Raw genomic sequence first — 20,341 nt, 5'->3', positions numbered from 1 at the left:
TCAGGGGGCCAGAGGGAGCCACGGGCTGGCACCAGGGTGAAATACAAACTGCAGGGGCTCAGTTTCTGAGTATTTACCATAATTATTAACGACAATCCTATTTAGACCCTGGAATCACTGGAGCAGCTCCAGTCCTAGGGTAGGAACAAGCAGCAAAGAGCCAGTCCTTGCTGCAGGGAGGCTGCCATCTACAGCATTCCATGGCTGGCATCGGCACATCCCGGCAGCCACCACAGCTCAAGGCCTGTGTCCATGGAGGACCACCACAGAGCCACCACTGGCCCCTTTGGCAAAGCCCTGGCAGAGGTGGGGTGTGAGGACGGTGACCCCCTCCCTGCCTCCATGTGGCCACTGCGCTCGGCTCAGATCTTCTGCACGTAGTTCCCAGGGAAAAGCCCTTCCTTGCCGTCCAGCCGGCCCTTCCACCAGCCGGAGATATCTGGGAATGGGGAAAAGAAGAGCTGGGTCAGGCAAGGTGCTGCCATGGGGCACGGAGAGGAAAACTCTTGAGACCCTGCTTGCAGCGCTGTGTGCAGTGCTGGTGTCCTCAGCACAAGGACATGGAACCGTTGGAGCAAGTGCAGAGGAGGCCTTGAGGATGCTCAGGGGCTGGGGCACCTTCCCGATGGAGCCAGGCTGAGAACACTGGGGCTGTTCAGCCTGGAGAAGAGAAGCTGCGTGGAGACCTCAGAGCAGCTTCCAGGGTCTGAAGGGGGCTACAAGGATGCTGGAGAGGGGCTCTGCATCAGGGACTGTGGTGATAGGACAAGAGGTGATGGGTTCAGACTGAAACAGGGGAAGTTCAGGTTGGAGATAAGGCAGAAGCTCTTCCCTGTGAGGGTGCTGAGGCGCTGGCACAGGGTGCCCAGAGAAGCTGTGGCTGCCCCATCCCTGGCAGTGTTCAAGGGCAGGTTGGACACAGGGGCTTGGAGCAAGCTGCTCTGGTGGAAGGGGTCCCTGCCCATGGCAGGGGGTTGGGACTGGATGAGCTTTAAGGTCCATTGAACCCAAACCATCCCATGATTTATAAGCTGGGCAGGGCAGGGGTTTGGTGGCACCTTCCAGGAGGATGTCGATGATGTCCCCCACGTTGAAGCTGAGCTCATCCATGTCCTGCCCAATGTACTGGTAGAGCGCCCGGCAGCGTGGCACGGCCGCCTTGGGCTGCGGCTTGGGACGCCTGGCTGGAGGTGGCCGCTGGCTCAGGCTGCGCCGGCGCTGCATGCTGTGGGGCCAGGAGGAACCACGTTCACATCACGAGGGCAGGCAGGCCCCATCCTTCCTTCCCACCCTGCTCCCCCCCACCAACCCAACCCGCTGCTCGGTGCCTGCCTGTGGCTCAGCTTGGTCCTCCCAGTGCAGTGACTGGGAGAACTGGGGTGTGCATGAGCATGGTTGGTGCAGCAAAACCAGCTTGCCGGGACCTGGGTGGGCTGTTGGGTGGGAAGCCAGAGGGGAACGAACATCTCCTGGGGCTGGCAGCAGTGGGATGGAGCAGGAAGGAGGATGCACGTGCTGGTACAGGACCTACCCGGCCACCCCCTGGTCAGGCACATTGAGGAAATCCATGTTGTACTCAGATGGGGGCCGTGTCTTCGGCTGGTGGCCAGCATTCCGAGGGGGTAACACTGCAGCCGGTGGCCCCCGCGCCTGCTTCTGGGCTGCCTTGCATGTGTCCTGCTGAGCCCGGCCACCTCCGCGTGGGAATTGGGGTGCCCCATTCCTGCAGGCACCTGGGAGAACCCCCCCCCCGGGATGGTGCATCACAGGGGCCCATGCTCAGCCTGCACCCCCGGGAGCGCAGCGCTGGCTGGACCCAGGGATGGCCCCGCTCCGGTACCCCCGGCACTGCCCTGCTCACCTCTGGGTGCTGGGGGGGCGCTTCGGGAGGGTGCTGGGCACCTGCTGCCACCTCTGCTCTGTTTCGCTGCCTTCCTCGTGGGCTCTGGGGGGATGCGAGCCCCCCGTTAGGTGACACCGGGCTGCCCCCACCCTTTGTACCCAGCTGCCTTTCTCCCCATGCTGCCCCATCCGCCCGAGCAGAAGCGGGTCCCTCCTGGGTGAGCCACAAACCCCCAGGGCTGGGGCACGTGATGGCTCATCCCGGTGTTCCCAGGCCTCCAGCAGTGCTCTGGTACCCTCCCTTTCTCCCACCATCACCCAGACACCCTGGCACTCACTGGCATTCCTGGGGAGCCCATCCCCGATGCTGACCGTCAGGGTTTTGCCTCCAGCTTTGAGGGTGGCCACATCGCCCTGTCCTCTGACGAAGGTGATGTTGCGGGTGCCGCCACCTCCCCAGCCCTCCTTCTTCACCCGAAACTGTAGTCTGGGGGACAGAGAGGCCGTGAGAGCACGGTGACAGGACCCTGTCCTGCTTTGCCACCTCTCCCGGCCTCCATCCTTACGTGTCCTTGAAGGAGAGGCGCAGCTTGCTGCGGGTGAGCTCCTCGTAGCGCTTGCACAGCAGGCTGATCAGCTCCGTCTTGAAGATGGACTCCAAGAAATTGTCGGCATCGTTCTCGTGCAGGATGAAGAAATCATCCTGCCTGGTGCTGGGGGAGCAACCCCGGTGTGGGGTGTCAGCGGGGGGGGCAAGGCTGGTGATTTGTGCTGGAAACCTTCCTAGGCTCCAAAGCCCCGAATGCAAAGCACTCTGTGGGAGCATCATCCCTATGGCTCCATGGGCAAGGGGTTGGGGCCTGGCTGTGGGCACCGGGGCATGGGGAGGATGGTGGAGCTGATGGGTGAAGCCTGAGCACATGGTTAGATACAAGGAAGTTATAGGTGAGATGTAAGGAAGAAGTTCTTCCCTATGAGGGTGGTGAGGCGCTGGCACAGGGTGCCCAAAGAAGTGGTGAGTGTTCCATCCCTGGCAGTGTTCAAGGCCAGGCTGGACCCAGCCTTGGGCAACCGGGTCGGAACTGAAAGACCTTAAGGTCCTTTCCAACCCAAACCATTCCGTGTTTCTATGATTCTGTGGACCTCCCACACAGACCCCATGCTAAGGGACGCACCTCAGCGAGACACCACTCACTGCCTGCAGCTCCACCTTCTTCTTGAGCACCTCCTTGATCTGCCCCTTCTCGGGACCTTTCTTCACCTTCTCCCTCCCGATCAGGTAGAAGTACTTTGGGGTGAGGATGAAGTCCCTCTTGATGGGCTGGGAAAGGGCAGAAGCAGGGGGTGAGAAGGTGTCTGCACGGGGGCACAAGTCCCACACACACATCCCACCTTGGCCAGGCACCACAAGCCACAGCCTGTCCTGTCCCATGCCCCTGGTGGTTCCGTGTACCTTGAACCTCCGGTCGTACTTAGTGATGGAGTCGGCAAAGTCCACCCGCTCCCGCTTGGCCAGGAACTGGCGCAGCTCCGGCCGCTCCTCCATGCCCAGGTAATCACCCACGAAGTTCCTGTTGATGCTGTTCCTCCTCCGCTCTTTGAAGTTGTAGAGGATGTTGGAGGCTGTGGGGAGCCCCGAGGTGATGCTGGTCAGACAGGGCTCAGCCCTCAGCCCCTGTCTGCCTGCTCGGCCAGTGCCTGCCCTCCCAAACTGCCTGTAGGCGCTGTGGGAGCTGCCACATGGATCGTGGCAGCAAGAAATGGGGCTCATTTTGTGCCATAGGAGGAATGCAAGCGCTTGAGCTTGAAACCCATTCAGTGCCTTCAAAAGCCCTCGTGCTGTGTGAGGCAGGGAGGGACCCCACTGCTTTCTGGGTTTTCCCCTTGATTTTTCACTGCACGCTTGGGAGGGTGGGAACGCTCCCACAGTGGGATTGGGTGGTGACCACTGGCGTTTACTCTGCAAACACTGACTCCCAGCTACTCCTCTCCATCCCTTTGCAGGCAACGAAATGCAGAGTGAAGGCAGGGTCTGGTCCCCGTCTTTGCCCGGCCTTACCCTCCTCTCGCATCTGCTCGTACTTCCGGATGGCAACGTGCCGGCGCCAGGCCTTCTGGATCACCCTGGCGAAGCCATCGAATTTCCTCTCCCGCATCTCTTCGAGGAGGAAGAGCTGGGAGGGACCACGGGGTGCTGAGCACAGCCCCAGCAGCATCACTTCCCCTGCACATCAGCACCCAAACCCTCCCCAGCGTTGCTCAAAGCGATGCTTAGCTCTGTGCAGCGTTCCCAAGGGATGCAGGGTCACCTACCGACTCGGGGTTCTTGACAAACACCTTGCTCCGACCCATCTGGTACTGGTCCGGGTCCATGTTGACGGAGCGCAGCAAGTGCTGCACCCCTTGCCGCTCGTCCCCGCGCCAGGACGGCCACGTCTCGGGGGTCAGGATGGCGTAGCTGTGGGGAGAAGGGATGTGGGTCCCGGCTGGGTTGCAGGGACGGGCAGGACGTGCCACCCGCATCCCGCTGGGCGCTCACCGCTGCAGGAACTTGTGGAAGAGGCGGCGGTAGGCGAATCCTGCCCGGCGCACCCGGATGTTCTCCTTCAGCCCCAGGTACTCGACTTGGTGCTTCACCCTGTGGAGCCGGGGGGAATGGGCTTGGAATGGGGTGGCAGGGGTGGCAACGGGAACCTGCTTGGGCCACTGCTTTGCACAGGGATACCCGTGGCTGTGCACGTGCGAGAGCATCGTGGGGCTTGGATGGAGCCTCTGGGTGTTGCATGTGGAGGGGTCTGTGTGTCCCCACATGCTCCTCAGCACCCACCTTGTGCTCCCCTGGGTCTGTGGGCAGCACAGAGCGACCATCTCGGGGGTGCAGGTTTTGGGGGAAACCCGTTCTTGGCCACATCTCCGTGGCTGGGTCCCTTTCCCTGAGCTCCCTGATACACCATGAGGGGCTCTGTTACCTGCTTTCCTCCCAGTCCCGGGGTTTCTTGGTCTCGTTGGGCTTGATGCAGCGGATGTAGTGTGGTGTGCACTTCATGAGCGTGTTCACCAGGTCATTAGCCTGTTTCTGTTGCAAGGATTGACCTCTGGACCATTAAAGGCATTGGTGGGAGCCCGTCACCCTGGTGCTGTCCCAGAAGCAGCTACTGCCCTGCAGCCTCTGGGGCATACCTTGATTTTGGAGCCCGCTGTGGTCGGTCGTCCCTTTTTATCAGAGTCAAGCTTTTCTGGGAATAGCATCCGAATGAAACCACTGCAAGGCAGGAGGTGACAGGCCCCAGGTGAGAGCCGCCAGGCTCCTCAAGCTCAGCATGGGTCCAGCATGAGCTGAGCTGGAACCAGCTCCACCTCTGGGTAATCCTGCACCTGGCTGAGCCCATTCCCACTGCGTGCTCGTTGGCTGGGTGGGATGGGTACCAGTGCATGAGCCACTGGTGCTTCTGTGCTCCATGGGGAGCTGGAACTAGATAGAGGGTTGGAACTAGATGATCTTAAGGTCCTTTCCGACCCGAACCAGTCCGTGATTCTATGATTCTATGAATGCCACTGGTACCCACAGAGCCATGCAGGATGCTGAGCACCCCAAGCTTTGGTTCCAGCAAAGCTTTATGGTCTGGATGTTGAGGATGCTGCCCTCTGCCCCAGCCCTTTTGGGGTGGTCCCCAGGAGCACAGCACTGCCAGGACTCACAATTCACTGCTCTGCATGAGCTCGATCAAGTCGGTGAAGAGCACATCCCGGTTGCGCTCACAGAAGCTGTTCACGTCGTAGGAGACCTGGGAGCAGGAGGGGAGCTCAGCCCCACGCCGGGACTGTGGGATGTGAATGGGGTGTGAGGTGTGGGGCCTGTACCTTGCCAGCATAGTGGTGGATGATGAAGCCTGAGCTCCAGCTGTTGAAGTGCTCATGGGTGCCTACGGCTGCCTGCAGCTTCTGCAGCAGGGTCTGGTCCGCGCCCTCGCCGGTGGCGTGCATGGTGGCACAGACGTCATCCAGGACACTCATGATCCCAGGGGGGTTCTGGGAGAGGGAGAATGAAGCCATGGGTGTCCAGAGGCTGCAGGCAGGGCCCAGTCCTGCATCGAGCTGTGCTCAAGTGCCCCGCAGTGTTTAATGCTGCTTCACACTGAACAGCAGCTTAGGTTAAGGATGCAGAGCTGCTGGTCTCCCAAGGATGCTCCTGGCAGGACCAGCTTCTGCCACTCATCCTCAGGACCCAGCCCATCCAGCACCACATTCCCTGGTGCCTCAGATCCATGAGAAAACCTCTGTGGGAGGAGGGGACCGCACTCACCAGCTTGTTCTCTATCAGGTCACACACCACCTTGTTGTTGAAGTACTGGATCTGGGTCCACTTGATCCCCTCCTGCACGTACTCCTCCTGGGAGAGCCGGGTGGCCCCCGACCCATGGGATAAGCTGCAGTTCCCTGCTCCGCCCATGGTGCTAGGACCATGACAGTGGTGGGGTGCAGAAATTGGGGTGCTAATGCAGCCCCCGGTACCTGCTCTGCCTTCAGGGTCAGCTCTATGAAGATCTGCTGCAGCTTCTCGTTCACAAAGTTAATGCAGAATTGCTCAAAGCCATTTTTCTGCGAAGGGATTAAAGATGAAATAAGATGGGGCTGAGTTGGCTTCTGCTCCTATCACCACGCTTGGGGGACCTCAGACAGCAGAGCCTTTTGGATGCTGCTTCCTGTGGCCATCGACTGCTACCAGCCCCCTGCTCCAGCCGCTCTCCTTGCTGCGGAACCAGGGAAGGCCATTCCCCAGCTGGGCTCCTGCAGCAAAGCAGCGCATACCTGGAATATTTCAAAGCCATAGATGTCCAGCACCCCGATGCTGTACTCCTCATACGGCTTCTGCATAGCGCGGTTGATGGACTGCAGGGAGAGACAGAACGAGCCACCTTCACTGGGGCCGGTCGCACACAGAAGCGGGTGCTGAGCATCCCTCCGTGCCCATCCTGCTGGCACCACGCACCTCCACGAGGAAGTCAAAGACACGTGCGTAGAGCCCCTTGGCCAGGGCATCCCGGGTGTAAGCCGCCTGCTCCACGTTGAGGGTGACGGTGATGGACTCGGAGCGGCCGCCCCACTTGCTGTCCATTTTCCTGCTGGTGACCTTCTCGTTGAGGCGGTTCTGGTCGATCCCCAGCAGGTAGGCAGGGAAGGCCAGGGCTGGGCAGGGTGGGGAGGGGACTCAGGGCTGCCTGTTCCCCATATAACCCTGGCACGCTGCCGCAGCCACTGCTGGACCCCTCGGCCCCATCCGAGTGCAAAGGACACCAGTGATGCGGCTACCAGGGATGTGGGTCGTGGTCGTCCCTGTGCTAAATCACAGCAATCTACTCCTTCCCCTTATTAATTAAGCTCTGGTGTGCTATTTGCTCACTGCCTCAGTTTCCCCATGTCTAACGTGGGGAAGATGCTGATGGTGCCTCTCTCCTCTGCCAGGGGCTTTATGCTATGAAGAGTTTGCAATTCTTTGCCAAGGGTCTCTGTGAGCATCCCCATTGCCCCCAGGAGCAGTTGGCTACTCACAGTCAGCGTTTTCCACCCTAGCATAGTTGCCTTCCTCCCGAAAGCTGATGTTTCCCAGGTGGAGGATCCCGGCCACGATCTGCAGCACCAGCTGCTGGTCCTCACCACGGATGCCGATGACCTGCATGGCGTTCTGGGGACATGGGGACCCCATCAGCCCCTGCCCAGTCGCGGGCAGCTTTGGGGTCTCCCCATCCCGGCCCCTCACCATGGTCTCATGGAAGTCGCTGCGGTCGTCCGTGCCCTCCACCTGGTACGTGTCCGACTGGCTCAGGTAGTAGTAATAATCCGGGCTCATGATACCCAGGTTCTGCCGCTGCTCTTGGGATGCCCCTTCAATGAGCTGAGTGGGAAATGGGAGTTGCAGTTACCCAGCCCCTGGCTCTGCTGCATCCCGGCTGCTCCGTGAGCCCCGTACCTGGTAGTAGATGTGGAAATTCCTCTCGCACTCGTTCTGGCTCACCACCCGGGACTTCTCCAGCAGGAAGTTGGAGATCTTCCCCCCGTCGGGCTCTCCGCCCCGGCTGAACTGGATCTCAAAGTACTTCCCCTGCCCAGCACAGCTCCTGCTCAGAGCCATGGCCAATCCCCCCCAGCTCCAGCTTCATTCCTCCTTCTCCCAGAGCATTGCTGGGATGGATGCTGGCCGTGGCACTGCCCCTGCCCTGGTGACTTACAAAGCGGCTGGAGTTGTTGTTCCGGACGGTTTTGGCGTTTCCAAAGGCTTCCAGCAGCGGGTTGGACTGCAGGATGATGTCCTTCACGTGCTGAGGGGCAGAGGACTGAGCCGGGGCTGCTCCATGTGCCACCATCGGATGGTGGGGAGCAGTCGGGAGGTGAGGGGATGCAGGACACTGTGGGTTGGGCAGAGTTACCTGCACTTTCTCACCACCCCCGGACACTTTGGAGATGTAGCCCATGATGTATTTCGCTGCCACTGTCTTGCCAGCCCCGCTTTCTCCACTGTGTCAATGGCAAAGCAGAGGAGACGTGAATGAGCCCATCCTGGGGTGCCTGGGGCAGGGGTGCTGGAGCAGGGCTGGGCGGGTGATGGTGGTGACAGGGGCTGTGTCCTTCCTCCTGCCCCATACTCTGAGCGTGTGGCAGTGCCAGTGCTGGGGATGGGGCTGCCCGGGTGCTCTGGGATACAAGCAGGGCCGGAGCAAGGCTGGGTGAGGAGCTGCTCCTGGGGGAGATGTGGGATTTCTTGTTGCTGGATTTTGGAGGGGAGAAGCGGGACTTGGAAGCCTCAAGGGGAAGTCTCTTGCCTTGCCCCACATCCTGATATTTCCCTTGCAACACTCAGCCGGAAAGGAGCATTGCACAAGGCTTGGTCCCTGCCTGGGACAACCCGGTCACAGCCCTGGCTGGTGTTCATGGCCATGGAATCCCAGACTGGTTTGTCTTGAAGGGATGTTAAAGCTCATCCAGTCCCAACCCCCTGCCACAGGCACGGACACCCACAGCGTCCCTGGTTGTGCCCCACACATCCCCTACCTGATGATGACGCACTGGTTCTCGCCATCGATGAGCATGTTGCGGTACATGTTGTCCGTCAGGGCATAGATGTGGGGGGGATTTTCATACTGAGCCTAAAAGGGGGACACAAGGACAGCGGCACAGAACCATCAGCTCCTCAGCTCTGCCCATGCACTGCACAAGGCAGTGGCACACAGCAGGGATGGGGAATTACTCCCTTGCCACCCACAGGGACGCTTATGGGGCACCAAATTAAACCCAATGAACCCCCCCCATGGCACGGAGCCGCCTCACCGCGCCCTGGTACAGCTCCACCTCCCGCTCTGTGAAGTACGGCATCTGCTTGAAGGGGTTGACGGAGATGAGCACCGGCCCGATGTAGGTCTGGGAGGCAGGTTAAGGTCTCTACATCCTTTCCCATGTCCCCCCTTCCTGCCCTGGAGGCAGCGGCACCGAAAGCAGGAAGGTGCTGATGGGGTTCCTCATCCTGGAAGATGCCCCAGGAATACCACACGAGGGCTTTCAGCTGGGGTGCAGGCTGCCATGACTCGGGGTTCTCCTGGCCACAGGGCCCTGGGTGTCCCCTGCAGTATGATGGGCACAGGATGCAGCAGGAGCATCCCCTCAGCTCCATGGTGTCTGGCTGAGGATCAGCCCCATAAGCGGCAGTTCCAGCATCCTGCAACATCCCGCAGTTCCCCCTCTGCTCGTGCTCCACCTGTGGCTTTTGCAGCTGGAGGCTGCCTCCATTTTCCACCCAGGGAAACTGAGGCACGGAGAAGAAAGAAGCTGATGGCTCCTGCCTTCCCCTGGCCTGCAGCTTCCCCCAGTCGCTGGGGTGTGGGCAGGGGAATGGAAAAGCTGGGAATCCCTCCTGGAAATGACGCAGCAGCAGGAGGGGGAGGCTGAGGCTGGGGACAGAGGGTGCCAGTGGGGTTGCCCCGAGCCCTCCATGTCCTGTTTTCATCCCAGCTGACAGCGGGGCAGGGAAGAGCAGCCAAAAGGCAGGAAGAGATGGGGGATGCAGAAGCACCGGCGTTGAGTCAGGGCTCCCTGCACGCAGCAGCACAGAGAAAAAGGAAGAAAGAGGCTGCACTGACCCCAAAGCCAGCCCTGAGGCACAGTGAAAGCCCCAGTGCAGCTCAAGGGGCTGCGTCAGCACAGGATGGGACAGCATCACCTTGTAAGGACTTGGCCACATCTTTAGGGAAACCACAGCTGCTCGCAGCGGTGTAGCTCAGCCCCGCTGTGCCCTGCTCCCTGCAGCAGGATCTCGTCCTCTTCCCTATCGGAGCAGGGGCTGCAGCCCCAAGCAGCACGGGATGAGCAAGGCAAAGGCTCAGTGCCTCGGATCACAACGTGGGGTTGCGACCTCTTCCAACCCAAACATGAGTCTGTGGTTCTGACACCTCCCCATCTGCGCCATGGACCAAAGAGCATCGTGCGTGGGGCTCAGCATTGTCAGCTCCAGGATGGGACCCAGCGACTGCCAAAGCCTCTGGGCTGGGGAATGGCTCAGTGGGGCAACACTGGGCAAGGTGGGAGCTTGATGGTGTCCCCTATGGCCTGACACTGGTGGAGAGTGAGGGTTGGCACCTTCACCCTGTGTCTACAAGGATGCTCCCAACCCATCCAGGGTGTGCTGGGGTTTGTGGTGGGTGCAGAGCAGCTGGGATGTGCTGTGGGCATCAGCAGGGCTGGGTGACAGCAACAGAGGTGATGGCCACAAGTGCCCTTGGCAGAGGCAGGAAGGTCTCCAGAGGGTTTTTGCTCCATGCTCTTGCTTAAGGCCCTGTGGCCACAAAGGAAGGACCAAAGAGGGTCCCAGGGCAAAGCAGGGTGGGGATCACGGTTGCAGTGTCTCTGCCGAGTGCAGCTCAGCTTGGGAATGGTGGCGTTCCCCCAGCTGATCCCAATCTTGCCCCAGCACAGTGTGGGATAGGATACACCGGGGTAAACCCCTGCCCTGGCAAAGCCTTGGAGCGTATCCCTGCTGCTCCCTGTCCCGCTGGCCTGGGAAGGATACGAAGATGTAATCGTCCATAAAACGCTTCTTGAGGTTCTCCATGATGGCCTCCTCGGAGATCTTGGAGAGCAGCACCATGTCGTCCACGCCGCTCTGCTTCACGTTGTGGCTCTGCCAGTGGAAGCGCTCCTTGCTGCCCTGCGGGAAGGGGGTCACAGCGGCTGCACCGGGGCCACCGCTGCTGGGAATGGGGCTCCAGAGCCGGGTCCAGCCCCAGCTCCCCCAGGCACCTCCGGGTGGTGCAAAAGGGAACCTGTAAATCCCTCAGGAGCAGACTGGGGCACTGAGGGGGTGTTTGCAACGTCACCCTGCTGTAATGGGGGTGACAAAGGGCTAACAAGCAACTGCTGATGGGTCAACGGGACAGCAGAAATAACCCAGAGGAAGGGCAAAAATAGCGTGGTGAATGCGTCCTCACATCCTCTGCACCCTTTGCACCAGGGCAGAGGAGAGACTGTGTCCCCATCACGCTCTGCTCCCTGCCCAGCTGCCCCCCAGCTCTGCCCTTGGGGGCCATGGGACAGCAGGAAAACTGCGCTGTGATTTGAGCCCTTGTGGGGCTGAGCACAGCCCTGGGCTGGGAGGGGAGGGGAAGATTTTGCCATGCAAAGGGAAAATGACTGAAGGGCCCCTTGTCCTGCACGCTGCAGAGGAGCCTGCTGAACACGGCTGCAGTGCCCAGGAGGGGATGCCCCATCTGGACCTGCCCGTGCCCCCCATGGTTCCGCTTTCACCCCAGCGCTCCTGGCACCGATTTCACTTCTCCTCCCCGCCGTCGCCCCAGACCTCTTGCTCTTTCCATTTCCCTTTTCTTCTCTTCCCCTTTTGCTTCAAGATTTCTGGCCTCCAACCATGATGCTTTTGCACCCTCAGTGCACCATCGCGATGGGACCACCATGGAGCACTGCAGAGCTCGGCAGCATCGTTCTGCTCCCCTCGGTACCTCCCTCCCTGCTGGGTTTTGCAACCCAAAATGCCATCCATGCCCCCCAAAACCCCAAGCGCAGCTCAAGCCTCGTAGCCTGCAGAGGGGCTTTTGGCTTCATTGTCCCACCACCTTCCCTTGGGATGCATGGACCTGGGTCAACTCAGGGAGCCTGAAACCATGTGGGGAGCTTCTTCTCTTCCTCCTGTTTGGTGCTTATAGGCCTGTTTTTTGCCTTCCCCTCCTCTTCCACCCTCCATCCTAATAAACCCTTAGAAAAACCACCCAGGAAAGCGCAGGGGGGCTCAGCACCCGCCCCACATCACCGCGCTGTCCCGCAGGAGCTGTTGGTGACCCCAGGAGCTGCCCAGCTTCAACCCCACCTGGCCCAAACCTTGTGCTTCAGGAGGAGAGGAGCGGCTCAGGAAGAGCCCACAGGGAGCCCCACACCTCAGTTCCCCATCCCCTGTTGCCATGACCCCGAGATGTCTGGCACAGGCACCCCATGGGGATCCCACCGCTGGTTACGGCACCAAATTCAGGCAAATTTGAGCATCTCCTGTATTGCAGCCTGGGGCTTTTGAGCTGACGCCTGGAGCTTCTCCTCCTGCAGTCAAATGGCTGCTCGGAGCTGCCACTGCCCTTCGTGACACCTCCTCTTCCTCCCAGCACAGGGTAGGTGCTTTCCTGGCTCTGCTGGGGCACCTGATGCAGCCCCACTGCAGATCACTTTAAATGAAGGCTGATGTCTGCAGGGCCAGGGCTGTTTCGGCCCAGCATCACCCTGGCTTTCCTTGGCAGGCCTGGAGAGGTTGCACAGGGGGTTTTGTGGGGTCAGGGCTCATCCTGCTCCTCTTGGGGGGGCAGGGATGCAGAGGAATGATGCTCCCTCAAAACCCTGCTCATCCCTCCAAGCCCAGCACCCAGTGAGCCCTCGCAGGATGGGGGCAGCATCCCTGTGGGGAGCAGGGGAACTGACTGGATTTGCCTTCAGAAGTTTGGGGCAGTTCCTCACTTCCCCTTCTCTGTCCTAGGCTAAAGCGAGGGATGAGCCAGGGAGCAGCAGCTCAACAGCCACCGCTCTGGGGGTGTCCCCAGACACCTCCATGAAGCCATTTCAGCCTCAATCCACGCAGGGAGCAGCTTTGCTCAACCCTTCATCTGTGCTTTCAGGTACAGTTTGCAGCCACATTACACAAGGGACTTTGCTTTGCCACTGGTCCCATGCATGATGGGTACATGATCCCCATCAGGATCCCCAGCTGAGGATGGGGACTGTCACCATCACAGCCACTGCCAGTGGCTCAGGACAGGAAGGGGAGCAGCCCTGCAGCAGCAATTGCAAAACATCATCTGTTTTTTCCTTCAAAGCTTAGGTCTGAGCCATCAGAAACACCCCATGAGCCCCACGTGGGGAGCGGATGCATCCCAAGGTGGCATCTTTGGTCTCTTGATGATAGCCCAAGCCCAGATACAGCCAACACCTTAAAAACCACCGGAAGCCTTGAGAAGAGCAGCTCAGGATGCTGCATCGGTGTCACAACCCTCAGTACACAGAGACACCAGGGTCTGGGGATGGGGCTGGCCCCCGAGCTGGGCCCTGTCAGGGGATGGGGCTGTGATTGTGCAGCCCTTCACCAAGCCACAAAGCACCTTCAGGTCTTGGGTGGTTGTAGGGGGTGGGCAGTGTTTGCACCTTGTGCGGGACAGCATCTGAGCAGCCTCTCAGCGGTGGCAACCACAGCTGTGGGTGAAAGAAAGCTCTCTCTGAGCATGGCCACGTCCCCATCCTGGCTGGGCAGAAACCTCTGGGGTCACAAAGGGAGCAGGGCTGAAGGACACGGCCATGGACACACTGTGCAGACCCTTACTCCACACCTGAGCATCACTCTGATTTTGAAAGCTTTCACAGAATCCCAGTGGAAGGGATGGCAGGGATCATCTGGTCCAACCAAGGCATGACCTAGACAAGATGTCCCAGCACCGTGTCCTTTCATCTTCCCCTTCTGCCTCCAGGTCACCTTCCAGCTCTGCCCGCTGCTCTTTCAGGAGCCCCATGTCCTACTCACAGCCCCTGGTCCCTGCATGTGCAAGGCCAGTGGTACCCAGAGGGTCCTTCCTGGCGTGAGCTGGCTGCCCCCATCGCCCCCCTGCACTCTGCCTGCACCGTGAGCGCTGAAACCAGAAGCACCGGGGGGAAGTTGGGCCAAGAGGAACACAAAGGTTCTCCTGTGGGTACCACACTGGGACAGCAAAATCAAACCCACTTTGTGTCAGCCCAGCCTCGCTGCCCGGTGTCCTCCATCCTGCGGGCACCGGCCCTGCCATCAGCACCCAGCACCATCCCCAGCTGCTGCCCAGCACCGTGCCCTGTGCCAGAGCCTCACCCAGCCCCAGCTCCATGTCCCCAAGCCCGGGCAGCACCATCCCCTCCCCAGCTCGAAGGACCACAATGGGAGCAGGAGGGATGGGCAGCACAGAGGTGGCAGGAAGGGAGGGTGACGTCCCCAAGGGTGCCCGAGGGAGACAGCGTGGGGGATGCCCAGCGAGGGCTTGCACTCACCATGGTGCCCGTGAGCCGTGCCCCCAGGGCCGGGGTGCTGGGGGCTGCTGTCACCGGGGTCCCATGGCCACCCCGACACACTTTGCTTCTGTGTTTCTGCTGCAGCTACAAACTGCAACTCATTTGATTTTCTCTTTCCTCCTCCCACTTCCTCATTTGATGCAGGGGGTGGGGAGGATGAGGGTGGCTCTGTGCTGCGGGGGGGGGAGTGCTGTATTGTGTCCAGCAGGGATGCTCAGAGGTTTAAAACCTCTGCCCCCCCCCCCCCCCCCATTAGGGCCATAGAGATGCTGCAAGGGCTGGAGCAGCTCTGCTCTGGAGCCAGGCTGAGAGAGCTGGGCTGGGGCAGCCTGGAGAAGAGAAGGCTCCTGAAGGGGAGACCTGAGAGCAGCTCCAGTGCCTGAAGGGGCTGCAGGAAAGCTGGAGAGGGGCTTGGGACAAGGGATGTAGGGACAGGATGAGGGGTGATGGTTTTAAACTAAAAGGGGATTCAGGATGTGAGGAAGAAATTGTTTATGGTGAGGGTGGTAAAACACTGGCACAGGCTGCACAGAGAGGTCACCATCCCTGGAGACATTCCAGGCCAGGCTGGATGTGGCTCTGGGCAACCTGATCCAGTGGAAGGTGTCCCTGCTCATTGCAGGGTTTGGGACTGCATGAGCCTTGAAGGTCCCTCCCAGCCCAAACCATTCCATGAGTCCGTGATTCTATGACAACCTCCACCCCCTTCCGAGGTGGCACTTTGGTGTGCCCCCCCTCCAGGGGCAGCCAGGCAGCGCTGGTGGACGCTCAGCTTGGAGGCTGTGAGGCTTGAACCTCACAGAGGAAGCAGTTATTCAAGTGTCAGTACCACGAAAAAGGGGGAGTAAACGAGTCTTTGGTTTCCTTCCCTGTCTAACAGCAAAGGGCAGATTTTCAAAGGAAACCAGCTGCCAAAATGAATTCTAGAATCCCAGACTGGGTTGGAAGGGACCTTAAAGCTCCTCCAGCTCCAATCCCTGCCACAGGCAGGGACCCCTTCCACTGGAGCAGCTTGCTCCAAGCCCCTGTGTCCAACCTGGCCTTGAACACTGCCAGGGATGGGGCAGCCACAGCTTCTCTGGGCACCCTGTGCCAGCGCCTCAGCACCCTCACAGGGAAGAGCTTCTGCCCAAGAGCTCATCTCAGTCTCCCCTCTGGCAGGTTCAAGCCATTCCCCTTTGTCCTATTGCTACAGACCCTGTTAAATTCTGTTCTCTGGTTCTCCAGAGCCACGAGACATGGCACAAACCTTTGGGATTCCCAAGGGATGCAGGGAAGCATCAGTGGTGTTTCAGACATGCAGTTCTTCAAACAACCCAGCCCTAAAGTCCCAAACCAGCATTACCAATAGGGGTATTATGCACTCCAGGAGCACACAGGCAACCCATGAGAGCTCTGCCAAGCAGAAGCCTGTTCCTATGTGCCACACAGCAGCTCTGGGCCAATCTCCACCTCTCCTACCTGCTCCGGTCACTTGAGATGCAGGGAAAACCCTCCTCTGATGCCCGAACCCCTCCATCAGCATAAGGAGCATCGTGATGTGGGGCTGCCCAGTGCCCAGGCTCAGCACTCGAGAAACAAGACTGGGACCAGAAGCTGCGCCCGGGATCGTAGCTACTCCTTTATTATAAATCATGCCGTTACGTCGCTCCTCCTCAGAGTTAGTATGTTAAACATTTTTCATTATATATATATCTATATAAAAAGGTGAAAACACCCCCTCCCCTCCCCAGACGTCAGAACGGAGCATGGCACCAGGAAGGAAGACAAATGAAGGCCCGCTCGGCAGCCAAACAGGGTTTTGCTGAGCACCAGAGAGGCTGACGAGCGGGTGAAGATACAGATGGTAGATAACACATGGGGACTGGGCGGCTGGAGAGGTTTGCCCTGGGGAAGAAGGGTTGTCCACCTCCCCACAGCGGATGGATGACGCCCCAGGGGAACAGAACATGGCTTTGGATGAGCCTTCCCCCTCTTTGTGATGCAGAAAGGCCTGAGAATAATAATAATGATAACAAAAAGTATGTTTTGTCAGTTTGAAACTCAGGGGTCCTCCACAGGCTGTGGTGGCCCATGGAGAAGACACAGGCCAGGAGATGACCTGAAGGAATTGCAAGCCTGCTCTTTTCCCATCACTGGAGGTCTCCTGAGGGCAGAGGAGCTGGTGGCAGTGGGACCAGCACCCCAAGGCCACAGCAGCGTGTGGCGAGGCTGCCTTTAGAGGCAAAGCACCTTTTGGAGGCAAAGCACCTTTGGAAGTAAAGCACCTCTGGAGGCAAAGCAGCCACGGAGGCTGCGGCGTTCACAGGGCAGAGACCTGCCAGGACCAGGCAGACTGGTCCTGAGTCACGGCTCAGCAATGGGGACACTGTGACCAAGACAGTTCTTGTCCTGCATCCTCCTTTGCTTCGCTTCCCGCAGGCCAGAGTGTCCTCAATGCCATTAAGTGACTGCAACCCCAAGCACGCCTTGGCCCTCACCTCAGCTCATGCTCAGAGGCATTTCTGCAATACAAAATGGTCATAATAGAGACAAGGGCTTTAAAGGGGGACATCTGAATAACCCTGCCCCTCCTGTCACCACTCTGCTCACTGCTCTCTGTCTCCTCCTGCATGCCCCAAGGTGACAGGAGGCAAACCAAGGCAACCAAAGCGCTCCAACCCCATTCCCCACCGCAGCTCATCTTCATCCATCACCCAGCAGCCACAAGCCACGCTCGTCACCTGCGGCACCTCAAACCTCCTCCTTGTCTGCCCTGGGATGCCCAAGGGACAGGCAGCGCCCTCCCCGGGGATGCTCCGCTGCAGACCAGACGCCGTGGGGACACGGGCACGGAGCAGGACGAGGCAGGAGCGGGGTGAGCGGTGCCTCTTGGCTGGCTGCAGGACCTGGGTCTGCTACTAATAAATAACAAGTCAGAAGTTCAAGTAACGTCCTCGCTGCTGCGCTGCGCCCAGCTTCTCCCAGCGCCCATCGGCCGGCTCCTGTCGCACTGGTGTGATTTAACTGGGAGCCTGCCCTTGGGAAGCTCAGGGGCCAAGGGTGCGTGTCTTTGGGGGACGGGTTTGGGTGACGCCGGCTCCCGCTGGAAGCACGAGCAGCGTCTGTGTTGGGCCCAGGGGAGGTTGCCGGGACGGAGAAGGAAGGGCACGGCTTGGTGGCCCTTTGGCAGAGCTTTTGCCTTCCAGTTATCCCACGGGGGTCACGCTGGCTCCCTAGTGCCCCTGGCACGTTTTACAGCACATCTGTCGGAAGTAGGTCCGGCTGCAGAACTTGAACTTCAGGACGAGCGGGCAGTAGGCCACCTTGTTCACATCCTTGCATTCTGGATGGGTGACAGAGGGAAGAAGGGTTACAACTGCCTTGGGGGTGAGGAGCCGCCGGGGGAGACATACCCAGTGCTAAGCAAGGTTTTGCACCCCAAAGCCTGGTTCCTGGGGGCTTTTTGCCAGGAAGGCACAAGCTGAAGGACCCCACTACTGAACACCTCCCCTTGCCAAGGTGCAGCCACTCCATTAAGCAGGGTCACAGCATGCCAGTTTGGCCAGGGACCAGAAGGGATAGCGTCAGGTCTCCCCATGGAGAGCCGTACCCACAGCCCCCAGCACCAAGAGCCCATCGTGGGCTGTGTTGACTCCCATGTCCTTGACCACGTCACCCCCGAGGCCAGCCCCATGTCCCTCACCTTCAGGGTTGTCTGTAGGTCCCGATTCACACTTGGTCTCACACTGCTGCATGCCGGGAGGCTGCAGGGTCTCCACGCAGTCGCTGGACGGCTGCCCAGTATGAGCCAGGCACTGGACGGATCTTCTTTGCTGGCCAAGGCCACACTGTGCAGAGCACTGCGGGAAACAGCACAGCACGGAGCTGCAGCAGCCACCACGGCTCTGCTAGCCCGGGGGGAGAGAGCACTGCCAGGTCTTAGAGGTGCAAAGGGTGCTGGATGCAGCCATCCCTTCCCACACCAGCACAGCGGAGCAGTGGCCCCGCGTCCCGAAAAGCTTGGCTCTATCCTCCAGGACTCAGCAAGGATCAATCCCTCCAGCCCTAAACCACCTGCACCCTGATGTCACCCCCAGGTTTGAGGGGTGTTAGGGGAAGGGGGCACTGTCAGTGCCACCGGGCTGGGCTGGAGCAGCAGCAGCCTCACCTCTGCAGCCCATCGCTCCCATCCTCATTGCCCTGCTGCCCCCCAGATACCTGTGGGGTCCCCCCAATGATTTCTGTGGGTCCCCTGCCAGGCCTGGGAGTCTCCCAGGGAGACTCTTGATGGGTGGCACTTGGGTCACCATCACAGTGGCCTTCCTGAGCTAAGGAGGAGCAAAGAACACCACCGTGGAGTCCTGCTGGCCCCCGGACAGCTGTGGTGGCCGCACTGGGTTCTGATGGGATAAAAGCCTCATGAGCACTAGGATGGGAATGGCTGGGGAGGCAGAGCCCCATGGAAGGCTTGTCCCTACCTCTCCCCACTCGCCGGTGACCCAGCGCGGAGGCGGGCAGCGCCGCAGGTTGCACCTCATGCTGCTCGGGGGCTTGGAGCCTTCGTGGCACTGGGACGGGGGCAGAGTTGTGCTGTGGTCACCGCTCTTGCAGAGGACGATGCGGTGGCGGAAACCGGGCCCGCAGCTTGGGGTGCACTGCAAGGAGAGGACACACGGGGTCAGGATCGCAGAACCATCGGGTCCCAGCCTGGGTTGGGTTGGAAGGGACCTTAAAGCTCCTCCAGCTCCAACCCCTGCCACGGGCAGGGACCCCTTCCACTGGAGCAGCTTGCTCCAAGCCCCTGTGTCCAACCTGCCCTTGAACACTGCCAGGGATGGAGCAGCCACAGCTTCTCTGGGCACCCTGTGCCAGCGCCTCAGCACCCTCACAGGGAAGAGCTTCTGCCTAAGAGCTCATCTCAGTCTCCCCTCGGGCAGGTTCGAGCCATTCCCCTTGGCCTGTCCCTACATCCCTTGTCCCAAGCCCCTCTCCAGGTTTCCTGCAGCCCCTTCAGGCACTGGAGCTGCTCTCAGGTCTCCCCTTCAGGAGCCTTCTCTTCTCCAGGCTGCCCCAGCCCAGCTCTCTCAGCCTGGCTCCAGAGCAGAGCTGCTCCAGCCCTCGCAGCATCTCCATGGTCTCCTCTGGACTTGCTTCAACAGCACATGCAGCAAAGAGCCAAGAGAGGCAGCACTGCACTGGCCTTCCCTCCCAGTGCTCCCACCTTGCCTCTCTCCTGACCTACAAGATGGTTTCCCACACTGCACTCTCCCTGCTGCAGCTGTCACCAATGCTCTGACCTAGTGACTGATGCTGTCTTCTGAAGGACCAGCGGCACCAGGGAGGTGAGGGCTGACACTCTGCACTCACCTCAGACCAGTCCAGGGCAACCCACTCTGGAGGGCACGTCTGGTTATTGCAAGGCTCCAGCATCTTTGGCCGTGGATGGGTGCAGGAAGCATCATCCAAGGTCTTCTCCTCAGCGGCAGAGATCTTACGCTTGCAGAAGACGCTGCGTGTGCGGACGCCCTCGTTGCAGCTTCGGCTGCATTCAGACCAGTTCCCAATCACCCAGCTGGGGACGGGTACAACAGAGAACCTTGTGAGGGGCACACTGGGGACATGCTTGTCCCCGTACTCCTGTACACAGCCCTGCTCCTCCTCCAGCCTCCCGGGCAGCTCTGGGTGAACCACGGTTCTCACATCTCCCTTTCCCCTTCAAAGAGAGGGGCAAGAACTGGCCAAGCTGGGGCTGGGACAGCTTCGGAAGGAGCGCACAGAGCATCTGCTTTGCACCAAAGGACCAGATGGGGAGGGCTCCTTCCTGCAAGTAGCCCAGCAGCACAGGGAGGAGCTCACCCACAGAGACCATCCACAGCCATCACACCATGCGCTCAGGGCATCTTTCACCCAGCAAGGCACGGTGTAGCCTCGTGCAGGGGGTACCCTCGTGCAC

The 20,341-nt window shown here is 59.9% G+C and overlaps 2 protein-coding genes across 6 annotated transcripts in view; both read right to left on the bottom strand.

The window, feature by feature from the left end:
* Positions 1-58: 58 nt before the first annotated feature.
* On the bottom strand, positions 59-14,494 carry MYO1F (myosin IF). Its single transcript, XM_061466794.1, has 28 exons — positions 14,386-14,494; positions 10,898-11,035; positions 9,166-9,255; positions 8,890-8,984; positions 8,268-8,355; positions 8,070-8,159; positions 7,811-7,942; positions 7,601-7,735; positions 7,393-7,525; positions 6,833-7,029; positions 6,652-6,732; positions 6,355-6,441; positions 6,146-6,232; positions 5,704-5,871; positions 5,542-5,627; positions 5,023-5,104; positions 4,812-4,918; positions 4,382-4,480; positions 4,156-4,300; positions 3,902-4,016; positions 3,296-3,465; positions 3,018-3,163; positions 2,409-2,555; positions 2,181-2,329; positions 1,862-1,945; positions 1,532-1,733; positions 1,059-1,225; positions 59-439 (listed from the first exon to the last, which is right to left on the bottom strand). Exons 1-28 carry the CDS (start codon positions 14,386-14,388, stop codon positions 363-365), a joined length of 3,300 nt encoding a protein of 1,099 aa, XP_061322778.1. The 5' UTR covers positions 14,389-14,494; the 3' UTR covers positions 59-362.
* Positions 14,495-17,003: 2,509 nt separating this feature from the next.
* ADAMTS10 (ADAM metallopeptidase with thrombospondin type 1 motif 10) overlaps positions 17,004-20,341 on the bottom strand; it is a 64,522-nt gene continuing 61,184 nt past the window's right edge. For all 5 annotated transcript variants that reach the window (XM_061466790.1, XM_061466789.1, XM_061466792.1 and 2 more), the window contains 4 exons: positions 19,756-19,960; positions 18,867-19,043; positions 18,092-18,248; positions 17,004-17,731 (listed from right to left, as the gene is read on the bottom strand). In XM_061466790.1, the coding sequence (XP_061322774.1) occupies positions 17,622-17,731; positions 18,092-18,248; positions 18,867-19,043; positions 19,756-19,960 (649 nt within the window). In that variant the 3' untranslated portion in view covers positions 17,004-17,621. The remainder of the gene's footprint in view (positions 17,732-18,091; positions 18,249-18,866; positions 19,044-19,755; positions 19,961-20,341) is intronic.

The sequence above is a fragment of the Pezoporus flaviventris genome, unplaced genomic scaffold (genome assembly GCF_033815535.1).
Source record: "Pezoporus flaviventris isolate CSIRO_AGI_PZ_B2104156 unplaced genomic scaffold, CSIRO_AGI_Pfla_v1 ptg000043l, whole genome shotgun sequence".
Classification (NCBI taxonomy): Eukaryota; Metazoa; Chordata; class Aves; order Psittaciformes; family Psittacidae; genus Pezoporus; species Pezoporus flaviventris.
Note: the sequence above shows the minus strand (reverse complement) of the source record. Positions and strands in the feature narration are given on the sequence as shown.